Source organism: Nakaseomyces glabratus, chromosome C, assembly GCF_010111755.1.
Source record: "Nakaseomyces glabratus chromosome C, complete sequence".
NCBI classification, from domain to species: Eukaryota; Fungi; Ascomycota; class Saccharomycetes; order Saccharomycetales; family Saccharomycetaceae; genus Nakaseomyces; species Nakaseomyces glabratus.
This window is the reverse complement of record NC_088953.1, coordinates 433317-447816: the sequence shown is the minus strand read 5'-3', so window position 1 is coordinate 447816 and position 14500 is coordinate 433317. Positions and strand designations below refer to the sequence as shown.

Genomic DNA, 14500 nt, shown 5'->3' with positions numbered 1-14500 from the left:
CATTTCGTTGCATTTGTTCACGCAATAAAGTGAATTTATTGTCTTTATATTAACGTATTTACTTGTATATAAAAGTTACATTACGAATAAAACTAATACACAATTTTTTTGTAATATGCTAGAATTTATGCTGGGGGTAAAAAAAATACGAAGAGAGATGTTTGAATGGGTACCCAAAAAATTAGCCAATATATATAGCCCTTGACAATCCAGTCATCACCTGTCATTTTTTTGTTTGCTTCAAATTTGACAAATCTGTCAGATATATACCACAGGTGTAAAGGTATAAATGTTGAAATACGGTTAATAATCTGAACATGTGCAAACAGCAATATTATAATTGTAAAAGCCCTCGTGATAAAGATAAGTGGTTTTAATTTATAGTTTGGATATACTCTAGAGAAGTAGAATGTTGAGGAGAAAAGAATCACGAAGGTTGGCAAACCAAATAGGAAATTAGGTATGTTGTTTGGAGTCCAGTAGTTGAACAACCCTAAGTTCCAGTGCTCACTTTGAATATAAGAGTACAAACTCTTTCTCGTCAAGAAATGTAAAGGTTTAAAATTGATCAACGATTCATTGCACCATTCGCCTCTCAATTCGCAGAAGTTTTTGTATGGGATATAAAATTGCTGTCTGACAAAAAAGAGGGCTACTATACAACCAGCTAGAACAGGAAATAACAGCGCTTTTTTGTATTTCTGCCTTCTAATTAGGTAAATGGAATCAAAAACGTAATAAAATCCCAACAAGATACAGTTTGATCTGTTTAACGTTGCAATTGTAAAGCAAAACGATGAAACTATAGTATAGTAAAAGATTTTTGAGCTTTTAAATTCTAACCCATATGGAATTATTGGTGTCACTGAAAATTCCCTTGCCAGTATACCTAAAAAGCTGAATAGAAAGGATAATGGTTCCGAATAGGGACCAGTAAAGAAACCAGATCCACTATTGCAAGAGAATAAAATTGCTGTAAATGTTGCAAGCTTGTCACTTAAATGCGTCTTGGATTTGTCTAGCTTTCCAAATGTGATTCTGGTTAAATAAAACAGTGTAATCATCGCCATGAAATAAATCAGGTTCTCCAGTATCACTGCCGTCTTTAGAACTGTATAAAAATTGTTTGATGGGCTGACGGATCTAATAAGGCTGGACCATATTACTGAAAAAGCCCACTCATGTTCATATTCGGGATATCCATCCATAGTCATAGCTGTTTTAATGAAAAATACAGAATCCCATGATAGTAACTTGTTAAATAGATGCCTGTGCCAGAATTGTTGTGTCTCCTGCTCCGAACAATATTTAGCAAGTAGCAGATTAGTGGAGAGATCAAATTGCTTGTTGGGGGATAACGAGATTATTGCATATTGAACAATTCGCACAACAACAAAAAATAGCACAGGTTTCACTAATGAGTGCATACTTTTTATCTCGTTGCCAATTGATCTATTTGCGATTTTATTCTTATATTATTAACCGTTCTTTTAAGTATTTTAGCAACTATTTTTGTCAATTTTATTGAGCTCATCGCAAAAGCTATCTTGCAAAATCAATTATCTGTGAAAATTGCCTACAGAGTGACATTTATAAACTGTAGTATTGCAAGGCAAGTCATGCTGGAGGTAACAAGATAGGGTGCGATATTAGCTTTCGGTATACCTTTCAATGTCATCCACTTAGAATGTGGTTCTTTCCTTGAGGTATTTGATTTTGGCTTTGCTCCTACTTAATGTTATGTTTGAGAGATAGCAATCCGAGATTTTTAGCAAGATAGTAATAAGATCATTTGAATATTAACCTCGTCTTCTTATAACAAAAAATTGAATATATCTTGTGGAGTATATAAGCACTAATATTGAGATTATTTTGTCCTTAATGTTTGCGATCTCCTAATTATTTTGAATAGCTGTAAATTAAGGCTAAGTCATCTCTAGTCAGCTAAATTACTATAGCAAATTAGTTATCAAGGATCGTGTTATTACCACCAGTTATTAATTATCAATTGTGTACTTTTATGCTTATTAAAAGGGGGCATCAACAATTGTGTGATGCTCTTTTCGGTGCAGAGTCCAAAGGCTTAGGCGGTAATAGTAGCGATATGAGTAATATAACTCTCGCTGAAGAAAACATAATAGTAGCACAGGAGCCCGAGAAATTAATAATTTCTAATAGTGGTCTCATGTTTCTTAATGCAAGCACAGATTGTTACCAATTAGGTACTTGTGAGGACAGAAAATATCCAAAACAAAATATTGAGCTGAGTAAACCAATTACATGGGTCAAAATTTCAGGTACTTTTGCGGGAATATTATTATTAGGGTTCATTATTGCTCTAGCCATAAAATTAAATATGGAAAGGCAGAGAATAAAGCATTTCAGAGGGTCAGGTGATATATCTATTATTACTAGAGATGATCCTGAAAGCTTACCTCTAAGAGAAAGATACAGAGAATCTATGGAAAACCAACCTGTTCCTCAATACACCAGAACTGCCGGCGAAAACTCCAACGATTTGGGGTACTATGACAGTAATGGTATGTTCCACTTTAAGCAAGGTAGACAAAATAGGCCTGACGATAGCATACCAGGTATTCTCAGAAGGAACATAGCCATACCAAATTACGGTCCACTGAATGACAATGAAGTGGAAGTATATCTACATGCACCGCCACCAACTTATCAACCAACTTATCAGTTAAGTAGCGTTTAGTTTAGTTTCAAATGCTTATTTGAACTATTTTTTTCAATTAATAGTTCAAGCAATTACAATACAGTCTCGATAATAATAAATGGTAATCAATTAGAGTCCATTTAACAAATACAGTTCCTAAGCTTTAAATTCATATACGTTATTAATAGACAATAATTGCTAATATTGCTGTCATCGTTAGTCATGTGATATATCATGGTCCATTTTAAGGGAAGCCAATAGGGCTCAATAGTCACAGCTCATCGCAAATTAATTAATACAACGGTAAACTGGTCAGGGGGGTATTCGGTCTGATATAAAATAGATATTTACTTTACTGAAGAGAAGCCCATTATGTTATTTACTTAAAATAATCTAAGCAGGACTAAGCATTTCAAGTAAGCACCAAAATGAAACCAGAATTGAAAAATCCAGACCTAATCAAAGGCCTCGGTTACATTAACGGTGAATGGGTAAAGGATAGTAATGAATTCTTTGAAGTTGATGATCCATCCACTGGTGAGATCATTGCTAAATTGCCAGAACATGATATTGCAGTTGTAGATAGAGCTGTCGATGCCGCATATGATGCCTTTCAGAAGTACAAGAACACTCTACCCAGACAGCGTGCTACTTGGCTAAGAAACTTATTCAATTTAATGACTGAAAATGCTGAGGATCTAGCTAAGATTATTACTTGGGAAAACGGTAAGTCACTTCCTGATTCCCGCGCTGAAATTAAGTACGCTGCTTCTTATTACGAGTGGTACGCAGAAGAGGCTCCTAGAATATATGGGGCAACTATTCAACCTTCAATCCCAAATAATAGAGTTATTACCAAAAGGCAACCAGTTGGAGTTTGTGGTATAATTTGTCCTTGGAATTTCCCAAGTGCCATGATTACGAGAAAAGTTGGTGCTGCTCTAGCTGCTGGCTGTACTGTTGTTGTTAAACCTGATTCACACACACCACTTTCCGCTCTTGCAATGACAGTATTGGTTGAAAAGGCCGGATTCCCTAAAGGAGTATTCAATGTTGTTTTATCTCAACACAATACCCCAAAATTGGGGAAAAGATTATGTGAGCATCCTAAGGTTAAAAAGGTGACCTTTACTGGTTCGACTAGAATCGGTAAAACATTAATGGAGCAAGCCTCTTCAACCTTGAAAAAGTGCTCCTTTGAGCTAGGGGGTAACGCACCTTTTATAGTTTTTGATGATGCTGACCTCGACTTGGCGGTTGATCAAGCAATTGCATCAAAGTTCAGGGGTATGGGTCAAACTTGTGTTTGTACTAACAGGTTTTATGTTCAGGATACAATAGCTGACGAATTTGCCGAGAAGTTGGTTACTAAAGTTAAACAGTTTAAGATAGGAGATGGTATGAAGGAAGGTGTTACTCATGGCTGTTTAACTAATGCAAAGCAAGCTGATAAAGTCGACGAACACAAAAAGGATGCAATTGAAAAAGGAGCTAAGGTTTTGCTCGAGGGAGGTCGTATGCCAGATTTAGGTAAGAACTTCTACGCTCCCGTGGTGTTAAAGAATGTCCCACAATCAGCTATGGTGGCTAAGGAAGAAACTTTTGGTCCTTTGTGTCCAATCTTTACATTTAAAACCGTTGAAGAAGTTCTTGGTTATGCTAACGATACTGAATTAGGACTTGCTTCATACGTTTTTACTAAGAATGTCAATACGTTATTCACCGTTAGTGAAGCTCTTGAAGCAGGTATGGTTTCATGTAATACAGGATTGTTTTCTGACAGCTCAGTTCCATTCGGTGGTGTTAAAGAATCAGGGTTTGGTAGAGAGGGTTCACTTTATGGTATTGACGATTATACTACGGTTAAAAGTATAATAATTGGAAATTTACCAGATAGTTTATAGTCATATAGATGGGATATTATTTTTTTATGCAAGATACATATCATTTTTCATTATATGGTTTTTTAGATTACAAAATAGATCTTTACGGTCTTCAATTAAAATTAGGTTCAATTTATTTTATCAAAAGAATTTTTACACGCTCATCTTAAAATGGAGCCTCATAGTACAACGTCTAACAACACCGTTTCTTTTAGCAGATCCTACATTTGATAATCTTGTTTATGTATCCATTCTGAACCGATAAGGTTGGCACCTCTCTTTTCAGCAATCCTAAACCAGCTAGCAGCTCTAATGACATCTTCCGGGCTCTTATCTTTATTTTTTGATAAAATTATGCCACTTAAGCACATAGCATCTACGTGTCCCAAAGAGCCTGCATATTCTAGATATTTTAAACCTAAAGGACTGTTAGCAGACGGTACGCCATAACCTTTCAAATATGATAGACCGCATTCATATAATGCTGGGGCTAGGGGTTGTGGAGGGATGATAGGTATAGATCCACTTTTCTCTAAGGTTAGTGGATCAATATTGCAACGCATTACGAATTCATTACAATTATGAATTCCTGTTGCTCTATTTAAATATCGTAATGATTCCGTATAATTACATTTGACCCCTTCACCTTTTCTCAATGCTATGCCATATAATAAATAAGCAGTCTTACTACCTTCAATACAAGCTTGTTGAAGTTTTTTGGATGCTTCATAATACTTCTCTTGTGATCTTAGTGAGAGAGCCTCGTTAATCAACGCTGAAGCTTGATCCAAGTTGTGTGAGCTGGTTAACCTGTCATATTGAGCATAACTAGAAGCATAAGTGTGCAAATTTTCGTTAACAGTACTGTCTGAATGACTTGTAATGGATAAAAAATCATCTGATTTAGCTCTTCTGTGAGTCAACTGTCTCATTGGTGGTTTCCCTAATAAGTTTTGCAATCTTAATGTTTTTAAACTATTATCTGCATCAGTCATTCCTTTTTGTAAAGATTTGATTGTGCTATAATCTGAATATGATCGGTTATGTGAAGGTTTCCTAATTGGGGTGCTAATGTAGTCCTTTTGAGTCTTATTTGGATACGTATATTCCTCTTTCTTCGAAGGTCTTGATGAAGGATAAATTTTGAAGCTTTTTGTGAGACTATCATTGGAAGACATGTGGCTAAACTTTTTACTTTTTGGATTTGTTGATGTGGCATCCAGTTTATCTTCTGAACGATTTTTGCTCTTATACGATTTGGGAGACTTGAAGAAACTCTTTAATGAGGATAGTGAAGATTTTTTCTGGTGGTCCTTGTATGAAGGTGTTGGAGGTTGACTCAACTCAGTATCCATTGACAAATCTAGAGTGGAGTTCGAACTAGACTTCTTGGGCGTAGGAGGGTACTTGTCTCTTCTGTCAGATAACATGCTCTCACCGGATGACGAAGTCTTTGGTTTGTACAGGTTCGACGAATCCTGATGTTTTCCCTCAATTGATTGCTGACTGTCATTACTCTTCTGTCTGTCCTTATCATTCCTGACACCATTCTGGGGTTTAGCTAACAGTTCATGGTAATAGTGTAGTTTTCGTTGTTTATTCGCGAGATGTGGGAAGTCGGTCATTAATGTTGAGTTATCTATCCTGTATCTTTCGAAATTGAGCGCATTCTTCTCTTTCTCTCTCGCGTTAGACCTTACATTGTTCGATTCGGTTCTCAGTGCAGTTTCTTTTCTTGGGAAATGGTACTTAGTGTCGTTTGTCTTAGCCATCAAGTTGTGAAAATGATGTCTATTCTTCTGTTGCTCCGTAGAAGTATTCTCTGTGGTACTCATGCTCAATAGAGACTCGATATCCGTATCTTCTTCCACAATGTAGGAGTACCTATAGTGTTCTGGGATATGTCTTTCCACAGCAGTCGCGCAGGTATTTCCACGCAGCGGTTCACCCACCGATGCAGACATGGATGCCTTTTCGAGCCCCAGAGTATCTCTCATTGTGCTCTCGCTGCCGTGCCGCTGGTGTATCCGGCTGCTGCGCAGCGAGGGAAACGCGTTAGCAGGCAGACACACCACGGGACCACTCTGCGTATTCTCCACACGCACCTTATCATCTGCCTCCATCGCCTGCTTGATCAACTGCTCGTCGCCATCGCTCAGCTCCAGCCTGTCAAGCAACCGCTCAGCAGTCTGCGTAGACTCCAGCGACAACGCGCTATGATTAGACAACCGAAATGACTCCTTGAAATAGTCTCCGCCAACCCGTTCCAGCGGGGACGGCTTCCCTGATAACAAAGGCATAGCTTGCTTTCCTGTTCCAGCTCTTGATTCCTCTCTGCCTGAACCAAAGAAGTACTTAACCAGCTGGTAATATGCATTGTTTATTGCTGGATCAAATTTTTTTTATTTTTGATTTTTCACGTTTCGATGAAAATGACGTCATTTTCATTTTCCGTGCCCCCCCCCCCCTTCTGATGTTGCGCATTGCGGAAGTGGTCTTAGCACCTGCAAGGGTCCTTCCGAGGGCCTCTCCTACGGGCCTGTCTCTGGCCTGTCTCTGCCTCGAGGACCCAGGTTGCATGGCATCTTGCTCTGTTTCCAGGCAGCAATCGGCGAGGCCGTGCGGCGTGTTCTGCGCGGAGAGTGCTGTTTTTTTCTGAGTGTAACAACGAAGCTTCGAATTTCCCGATTAGGAATCTTCGAGAAGGGCAAGTTGGTGGGGGATGGAGTAGAGTCATGTGATGAATACATATTGGGTATGGTAGTAGCAACAAGGTGAAGGTATAAGGTAACTTTGCGCAAGCGCCAAACAAGTGTTGGTATATGTTAACACTCCTATTTTGTCTATAGATTTTCCATATAAAAGTATCGTTCTTGAGTTTTGTTTATGTCGATATTGTGTGTCTATCGTTGTAGCATACTGTCCAGTATACTACCAAAACATAAATTGGTATGTGAAATAATAAATAAACCAATAATTTATAGATCAATAATTAACAGATTAACAAATCAATAGATTAACAAATCAATAGATCAATAGATCAATAGATCAATAGATCAATAAATTATATTGAAGATAGCAAAAAGAAAATTGATTGAAGTCAAAAGCTTCTATATCCCTCATTAAAAATTAAATAATAATATACAACCCTTTCTATAAGGGGGGAGAAAAAAAAAGTAAAATAATATAATGTATGAACTGAAGAATGTGAAAGAAATTTGTAAATAGTGCAGCGATGCTTAACCACCGAAACCGTACAAGGTTCTACCTTGTCTCTTCAAAGCGTAGACGACATCTAGAGAAGTGACGGTCTTTCTCTTGGCGTGTTCAGTGTATGTGACGGCGTCTCTGATAACAGATTCCAAGAAAGACTTTAGAACGGCTCTGACTTCTTCGTAGATCAGACCGGAGATACGCTTGACACCACCTCTTCTGGCTAATCTTCTGATAGCTGGCTTGGTGATACCTTGAATGTTATCTCTAAGAATCTTTCTGTGACGCTTAGCACCACCTTTACCCAAACCTTTACCACCTTTACCTCTACCGGACATTGTTATTGATTATTTATTTATTTGTTGTTATTTTATTGTATTTTTTTTTAAAAAGCTACTAATACACAACAAAATGTAAACCACAAACTCTCCCAAACAGAACGAACACCCTGGCTTTATATACAAAATTTCTTATCCCGAAATGATTGTCAACAAGATAAACAAAAAGAAGCCACCACAGGAACCCTACCCCCCCTCTCTCCCACCCCCATCGTGTCTTCCCTTCCACCTTCCACCCTTCACCTGGCCATAGTAACTTGAGGTGTGCACACTCCAGAACGGTCGACCCACTACGGATCTGAATTCCAGTGCGAAGTTGCGGGAACGGATTTATTATGACCAGGCGGCTACTAAGAAGCTCAAACCATCAAAAACGCGCGAAGAAACTGGTCTACCCGTAGCAAGTTACTATTCTCCAAATTAGTGTTTGTCGTGTGCCGTGCGTCGTGGGTAGACCGAGATTTTCGCGCGCCTCAGGTGGTTCGAGGGCAAATAACCATAGTTAAGCCGTTCCCATTCTTTCTCACATGTACGTGCCGGACGCTTCGATGAAATTTTTGTGAATTGTTTCGTTGCTTCTGTGACCACAAAACAGCCTGGAGAGGAGGCGTTGCGTAAGGGGGGGGGGCCTGATGAGAAACAGATGACACAACGCAGAACTGGCTGCAGTGCAAAGGCATTTCCTTTGCCACACACACTACCATAACTAGTCTCGGTATTAACTGGCTCAACAAACGATAAGAGCCAAAGAGGAAGAAAAAAAAGGTATTTAAAGGATGTATTTCTTTATCTCCTGATTAGATTTCTTACTTGTACAGAAACTGTAACTAAAAAAAACAACAACAAAACACAACACATACATAATGGCTAGAACCAAGCAAACCGCAAGAAAGTCTACTGGTGGTAAGGCCCCAAGAAAGCAACTAGCTTCTAAGGCTGCCAGAAAATCCGCTCCATCTACCGGTGGTGTCAAGAAGCCTCACAGATATAAGCCAGGTACCGTCGCTTTGAGAGAAATCAGAAGATTCCAAAAGTCTACTGAACTTTTGATCAGAAAGTTGCCTTTCCAAAGACTAGTCAGAGAAATCGCCCAAGATTTCAAGACCGATCTAAGATTCCAATCCTCTGCCATCGGTGCTCTACAGGAATCCGTTGAAGCTTACTTGGTCTCTTTGTTCGAAGACACCAACTTGGCCGCTATCCACGCTAAGCGTGTTACCATCCAAAAGAAGGATATCAAGTTGGCTAGAAGATTGAGAGGTGAAAGATCCTAAGCACACAGGGATTGTTGTACAATTACTTTTTATGATTTTAGATACACACAAATCTTTTCTACGATTACCTTTCATTTATTTTCGTTTCATGTTTTATTAATCATTCTTTTTGTATATTTCACATCGGGTGGGGTTTTTATATTAAATTTTAATAACATAATCTTTTAAAGTTTCTACTTTCTATCCTGTATATTATTTCCATATCTATATCTATATTTTCAAGCTTGTTCACATCCTTATCGGAATTGTTCCAGCGTTTTTGTACAGAAAATGATGTTATGGTAACGAGCTATATCAGACCTACTAGTCTTATAGAGCTGTACAGAGTCTTGGAAACATAACCAACACACCAACAAGATGTCATTTGATTCGTTACTCGACAAGAATGATAAGCTGGTAAAAGTTTGCGGGATTCAAACCGTCGAGGCTGCCGAAACTGCGCTTCAAGCAGGCGCTGATTTGATAGGGATCATATGTGTCCCCAACAGGAAGCGGACTATCGAGAGCGCTGTGGCTCGTGAAATATCCAAATTGATTCACAAATCAGGTACTACAAAGCTGGTGGGGGTGTTCAGGAATCAATCTGTTGAGGACGTACATCGGCTTTCTGAGGAATATGACCTTGACATAATCCAATTACATGGTGATGAATCATGGCCAGAGTACTATAACGTCATTAAGAAACCAATAATCAAAAGAGTCATATTCCCTAGAGATGTCGATGTTGTAACACAAGTGTGTCAAAGAAAACCCTTGGTATGTCTACCATTGTTCGACTCCGAGGCAGGCGGTACAGGTGAAAAGCTGGACTGGTCCAGTATTTCCTCCTGGGCAAGCGAACAGAATAACGTATTTTATATACTAGCGGGTGGACTAACTGCAGAAAACGTCATGGAGGCGGTGGGGTTGCCTGGTGTAATTGGTGTTGACGTCTCAGGTGGTGTAGAGACTGACGGCGTCAAAGACAATGACAAGATAATTAAATATGTACAAAATGCAAAGAAACAATGAATTACGAAGAGAAGTCTCAATGAGGTTTTACAAACAATCCTATAATACATATATGCCACTTAGATATACTTTGAATACTGAATATACTGACTCATTATATTCTTTAATTGTAGTTTCTCAAAAATATTCATACAGGTTAGCTATGAATTCATGCTATAATTTCCATTTTGTTCATGTAAGATACACATAGGGATAAAATGTGATAACTAATCAGCCAACTTCCGGGTACCGTTTATATTATGCGTACTTGTTATCATGCGTTGCGTTATTCACCCTCTTTTTAAATCGTCAGTCGAATTCGTAAACTTCTTATATAATATCAATATTGATAACATCTGTTTATTAATCAAAACATTCGATAAGTCGGAATTCATTCAATGCATAAAAATCTGTCAATACTGAGGAACAATTGGAGTTTCAGTAAAAAGTCTTGCAAAGCATGCCAAGTTCAGTGACTGTCTTACACATATTACCACAGAAGTATCTTCACCAAATTTAGTCAATTAATATAAGTGGATGTAATTGTTAAATAGTATTTCAGGAGCAACATATGCGATTCGAATCTTCACATCCAAATAGCCTCTCATTCACGGCAGTAAGAAAATGTGCTATTTGCCTCAGTAGAGATGTATAGTCTACATAAACCGAATACTTGATATAGACCGACATCCAGATATTCTATTCTTTGGCATTAGCTGGTTAATTTGATACTGCTGTCTAAATATTTTATTAATGAGGAAATTAGGTATGCTCTAGTCTTGATTTTCTGAAGCGGTATAAGTGCTACTAAGATATCGATTCAACAATAGAGATTCTCATACAAAATTTAGTCCCAACCAATATTACTTTCATCAATTGGGATATTGGGAAAATCATGGCTACCAAGCAAGTGCTACAGCGAGACGAGTCACCATCTGCTTCTCTGTCATCGTCATCTATTGAATTGCTCTCTTAAGTTATCCTTGTTAATTTCAAGTGTACTAATATGGGTTTTATTGGCACTAAACAAAGAACTCAATCTCAAAGTAAGATATATATTTTCAGTTATTCTTCTTTTCATTTTTCTACTATATACATTTGTCTAACTCTTCAAGTATTATTCCATACATTAATTTCAATCGGGAGGTTATTGATTTTGGACCATTATTCTACGATCCCCAAGAACATGTAACTGCTTCCCTTTTCATTATTATTTCAGTTATTTGACCTTTGCAGGAACTATTTACCAAGTTCTTGTTAATTATATAAAGATGGTACTGTAGAAATGCCAATGGGGAGGGGGCTTACAGTTTTAACCCATTTCATCAATTTGACAACCTTAACTGTCGAATATCGCGCTTTATAAATGGGATCAAACCGTCCCACTCCATCTAGCGGCTTTAAAGTACTACTGGCACTGTACTCAGCCATTATTATCCCACTTCTAGTTGAGCACTGCAGGTTTATCAAGCACAACCTTCATGCTTATACAACTGCTCTGAGCAATGCCATGAGACGCCAAACTTGAAAGTGAGCCATCGTTAAATTATTAAGCTTCTATGGCCAAGTTGGTAAGGCGCCACACTAGTAATGTGGAGATCATCAGTTCAAATCTGGTTGGAAGCATTTATTCTTTTTCCATTCTTTGTGCCGTTTCCCTGCATTTCTTTTTCCCAGATAATGGAAGGCCCCCTACGGTCCTCATAATATTATACACATGCCAAAGCAACACAAGACAACATGGGATTTCTACACTTGATGCAAGGAGCACAAAAAAGGTTCTCCCTGTTATTGCCCACTCCAATCCCATGTTTACTCTCCTATTTGGGAGTTTGATGTACAGTTGATGAACCCATTCACGGTAATCTGGAATCACGAAGGAGTTTCAACCAATTTTCTGTTCAAATTAATCTGCGAAGCAAGCTGCACCAGCCTGCATTCCCTAGCACTACATGTTTTGAAAAGTTTTTCCTAGTCATCCCTGTTGCTCATTAATTTTTTTTATTTCGTGTTGCAGCGTACCATCCGGAAAGCACAGAAGTTAATTAAAATAATATAAAAACATCTGCCATTATTCACTACCTCTGCTAATTATCTTTTATGTCCTGGGCAAGTACAAGGGCCCAACGAAACACATTAACGACCATTTAGGCATGAATCGCAGGACTAAGAGTCTGCTGAGAAGGTACATTTTAGCGATTATAGTGATCTTGTCACTGACGTTTGTCTTCTACAGCAATACTCTCACAACTGTTGTAAGTACTGTGAATGTGGCCGATACCCAAGATTACACTTCCGGATTGAAGCACGCTTCTCCAGTTTCGCCTTTCAGCTATGTGAACAACTATCTTCTGAACTCAGAGAAGACCCGTTCTAGCACCGTGAAGAAACTGCTGCCATTTCTGAATAAGCCAAAGGATGGTCTTGTCGATTGGAACAGCAGTTCCAAGTATCAAAAGTGTCTACTGTTGGTGAAGAGCATGTATAAGGCACACCCTCATTGGAGTAACCGTGATATCATGACTGCATATGATAACGAAAGTGTAGAAGATCTGAATCTACAACTAGCGGGAGAAAGGATAAAAATCTACAAGCAGTGCTTCCTGGATAACGACATTGAACCTATAGAATTTTTCAAAAGACTGAGTATACCTGACGTTGACGCATATGATTTTCAAAAGAGGATGTTCTATTTCTTCAGAGATATCACTGCTAGCAACACCGACTACTTCCACCCAGCCATAAAGAACGTGAAAAGTGGTGAGGTTGTCTCCAAACCTAAGACCAAGCTAACACCTCAAGAATATAACGCAAACATCATTGGGAATTGGCGTAAGCTATCCCGCGGGAAAGGTATCGTTTTAACTGTAAGCCAATCGGATGTCCCTCTTTTACGTCAACAGTTCAGAGTTTGGAAGGAACTCGGTAACAAATTGCCTATTCAGGTTGTGCACAAAGGTACAGAAATTAATGCCGAGTTGGAGCAAAAGATCAAAGAATATGCTATAGAGATGGAGCAAGATGTTTATGTGGTTGATTTGAGCCCAGTTATCGATCCAGATTTTGCTGAAAACTCTATCCAGAACTTTCATAACAAGTGGTACGCTGCCATCTTCAATACTTTCGAAGAATTAATTCTGATAGATGCCGATGCTATCCCATACGTGCCTGCTGAAGATTTCCTGAAATCAAAGTCATACAAAAAGACGGGTTTGAGATTATGGAGAGACAGGGATATTACACATGAACGTACGTTACACTTCTGTGTAGAGATGGCACCATACTTTGAACCAACTCTTGAAGAACACAATCTCATAGGCACAACCTTGAGCTACAGACTAACAGATTCGGGGCTCAAGGATGCTAAGGATTCTGAAGGGAGAGCCCTGTATGAGTTTTTCCAGAAGATGTATCTGCACCATGTTGACAGTGGTCTGGTGGTTATTGACAAGAAAGACAAGATACACAGTTTAATCATGTCCGAGATCTTGCATAGTCATACCAGGTTCGGAAGATGCACTTACGGTGATAAAGAGCTTTTCATGCTTGGTGCATATATGGTTGGCGAGAGTTACACGTTAGAAGCTCAGAGTGCAGCGATTATAGGTACCGTTGGCTACGAGAAGGAGTTCTCTAGGCATTACATATGCGCAACACAAATGGGACACAGTGACGAAGACAATAGACTTCTGTGGTCTAATGGTGGTCTAAGAACTTGTAAATTTGACTGTGCAGAGGAAGATTTTAATAAGGATGAAGAATACTACAAAAAAAGATATCAGAACGTAGACAATCTAAAGGCCGTCTACTCTTCTAGGTTAAACATAGATGGTTTCATTATTCCTGATACAACAGTAAACAAGTGGCTACAACTAAGTGAATGTAGGCAGTATATGTATTGCGCCCACGTTGACGATAATAGAGAGAAAGATAAGGGGACTCTTGTCAGATTGACCGACGAGGAAAAGCAAAAAGTGAACAGAATCTCTGAATTTTGGAACTCAGCAAAAATTTGAAAACCCCATCCATTTGCACTCAGCATCATTGTATTTTTCTTTGTATCATCCATCAATACCCATAACTTAATTTATATATACTTTTAAATCACGCTTTCTAACAGTAAAG

At 38.5% G+C, this 14500-nt stretch overlaps 8 protein-coding genes and 1 non-coding gene across 9 annotated transcripts; 6 read left to right on the top strand and 3 right to left on the bottom strand.

Moving 5' to 3' along the window:
* Positions 1-125: 125 nt before the first annotated feature.
* Positions 126-1427, bottom strand: GPI18 (GPI-anchor transamidase GPI18; the record flags this gene model as incomplete). Its single annotated transcript, XM_445360.1, has 1 exon — positions 126-1427. One exon carries the CDS (start codon positions 1425-1427, stop codon positions 126-128), a length of 1302 nt encoding a protein of 433 aa, XP_445360.1.
* Positions 1428-2020: 593 nt separating this feature from the next.
* Positions 2021-2716, top strand: GVI51_C03993 (uncharacterized protein; the record flags this gene model as incomplete). The annotated part of the gene is made up of 1 exon (XM_445359.1): positions 2021-2716. One exon carries the CDS (start codon positions 2021-2023, stop codon positions 2714-2716), a length of 696 nt encoding a protein of 231 aa, XP_445359.1.
* A 389-nt stretch (positions 2717-3105) lies between these two features.
* UGA2 (succinate-semialdehyde dehydrogenase (NAD(P)(+))) lies at positions 3106-4581 on the top strand (the record flags this gene model as incomplete). Its single annotated transcript, XM_445358.1, has 1 exon — positions 3106-4581. One exon carries the CDS (start codon positions 3106-3108, stop codon positions 4579-4581), a length of 1476 nt encoding a protein of 491 aa, XP_445358.1.
* Positions 4582-4781: 200 nt separating this feature from the next.
* On the bottom strand, positions 4782-6860 carry DSF2 (Dsf2p; the record flags this gene model as incomplete). The annotated part of the gene is made up of 1 exon (XM_445357.1): positions 4782-6860. The coding sequence occupies one exon, from the start codon at positions 6858-6860 to the stop codon at positions 4782-4784; it is 2079 nt and encodes a 692-aa protein (XP_445357.1).
* Positions 6861-7799: 939 nt separating this feature from the next.
* GVI51_C03927 (histone H4) lies at positions 7800-8111 on the bottom strand (the record flags this gene model as incomplete). The annotated part of the gene is made up of 1 exon (XM_445355.1): positions 7800-8111. The coding sequence occupies one exon, from the start codon at positions 8109-8111 to the stop codon at positions 7800-7802; it is 312 nt and encodes a 103-aa protein (XP_445355.1).
* Positions 8112-8974: 863 nt separating this feature from the next.
* HHT1 (histone H3) lies at positions 8975-9385 on the top strand (the record flags this gene model as incomplete). The annotated part of the gene is made up of 1 exon (XM_445354.1): positions 8975-9385. The coding sequence occupies one exon, from the start codon at positions 8975-8977 to the stop codon at positions 9383-9385; it is 411 nt and encodes a 136-aa protein (XP_445354.1).
* A 357-nt stretch (positions 9386-9742) lies between these two features.
* Positions 9743-10396, top strand: TRP1 (phosphoribosylanthranilate isomerase TRP1; the record flags this gene model as incomplete). The annotated part of the gene is made up of 1 exon (XM_445353.1): positions 9743-10396. The coding sequence occupies one exon, from the start codon at positions 9743-9745 to the stop codon at positions 10394-10396; it is 654 nt and encodes a 217-aa protein (XP_445353.1).
* A 1532-nt stretch (positions 10397-11928) lies between these two features.
* On the top strand, positions 11929-12001 carry tT(AGU)2. The gene has a single exon. It is a non-coding gene; the product is annotated as a tRNA-Thr (tRNA).
* Positions 12002-12528: 527 nt separating this feature from the next.
* Positions 12529-14391, top strand: GVI51_C03839 (alpha-mannosyltransferase; the record flags this gene model as incomplete). The annotated part of the gene is made up of 1 exon (XM_445352.1): positions 12529-14391. One exon carries the CDS (start codon positions 12529-12531, stop codon positions 14389-14391), a length of 1863 nt encoding a protein of 620 aa, XP_445352.1.
* Positions 14392-14500: the final 109 nt, after the last annotated feature.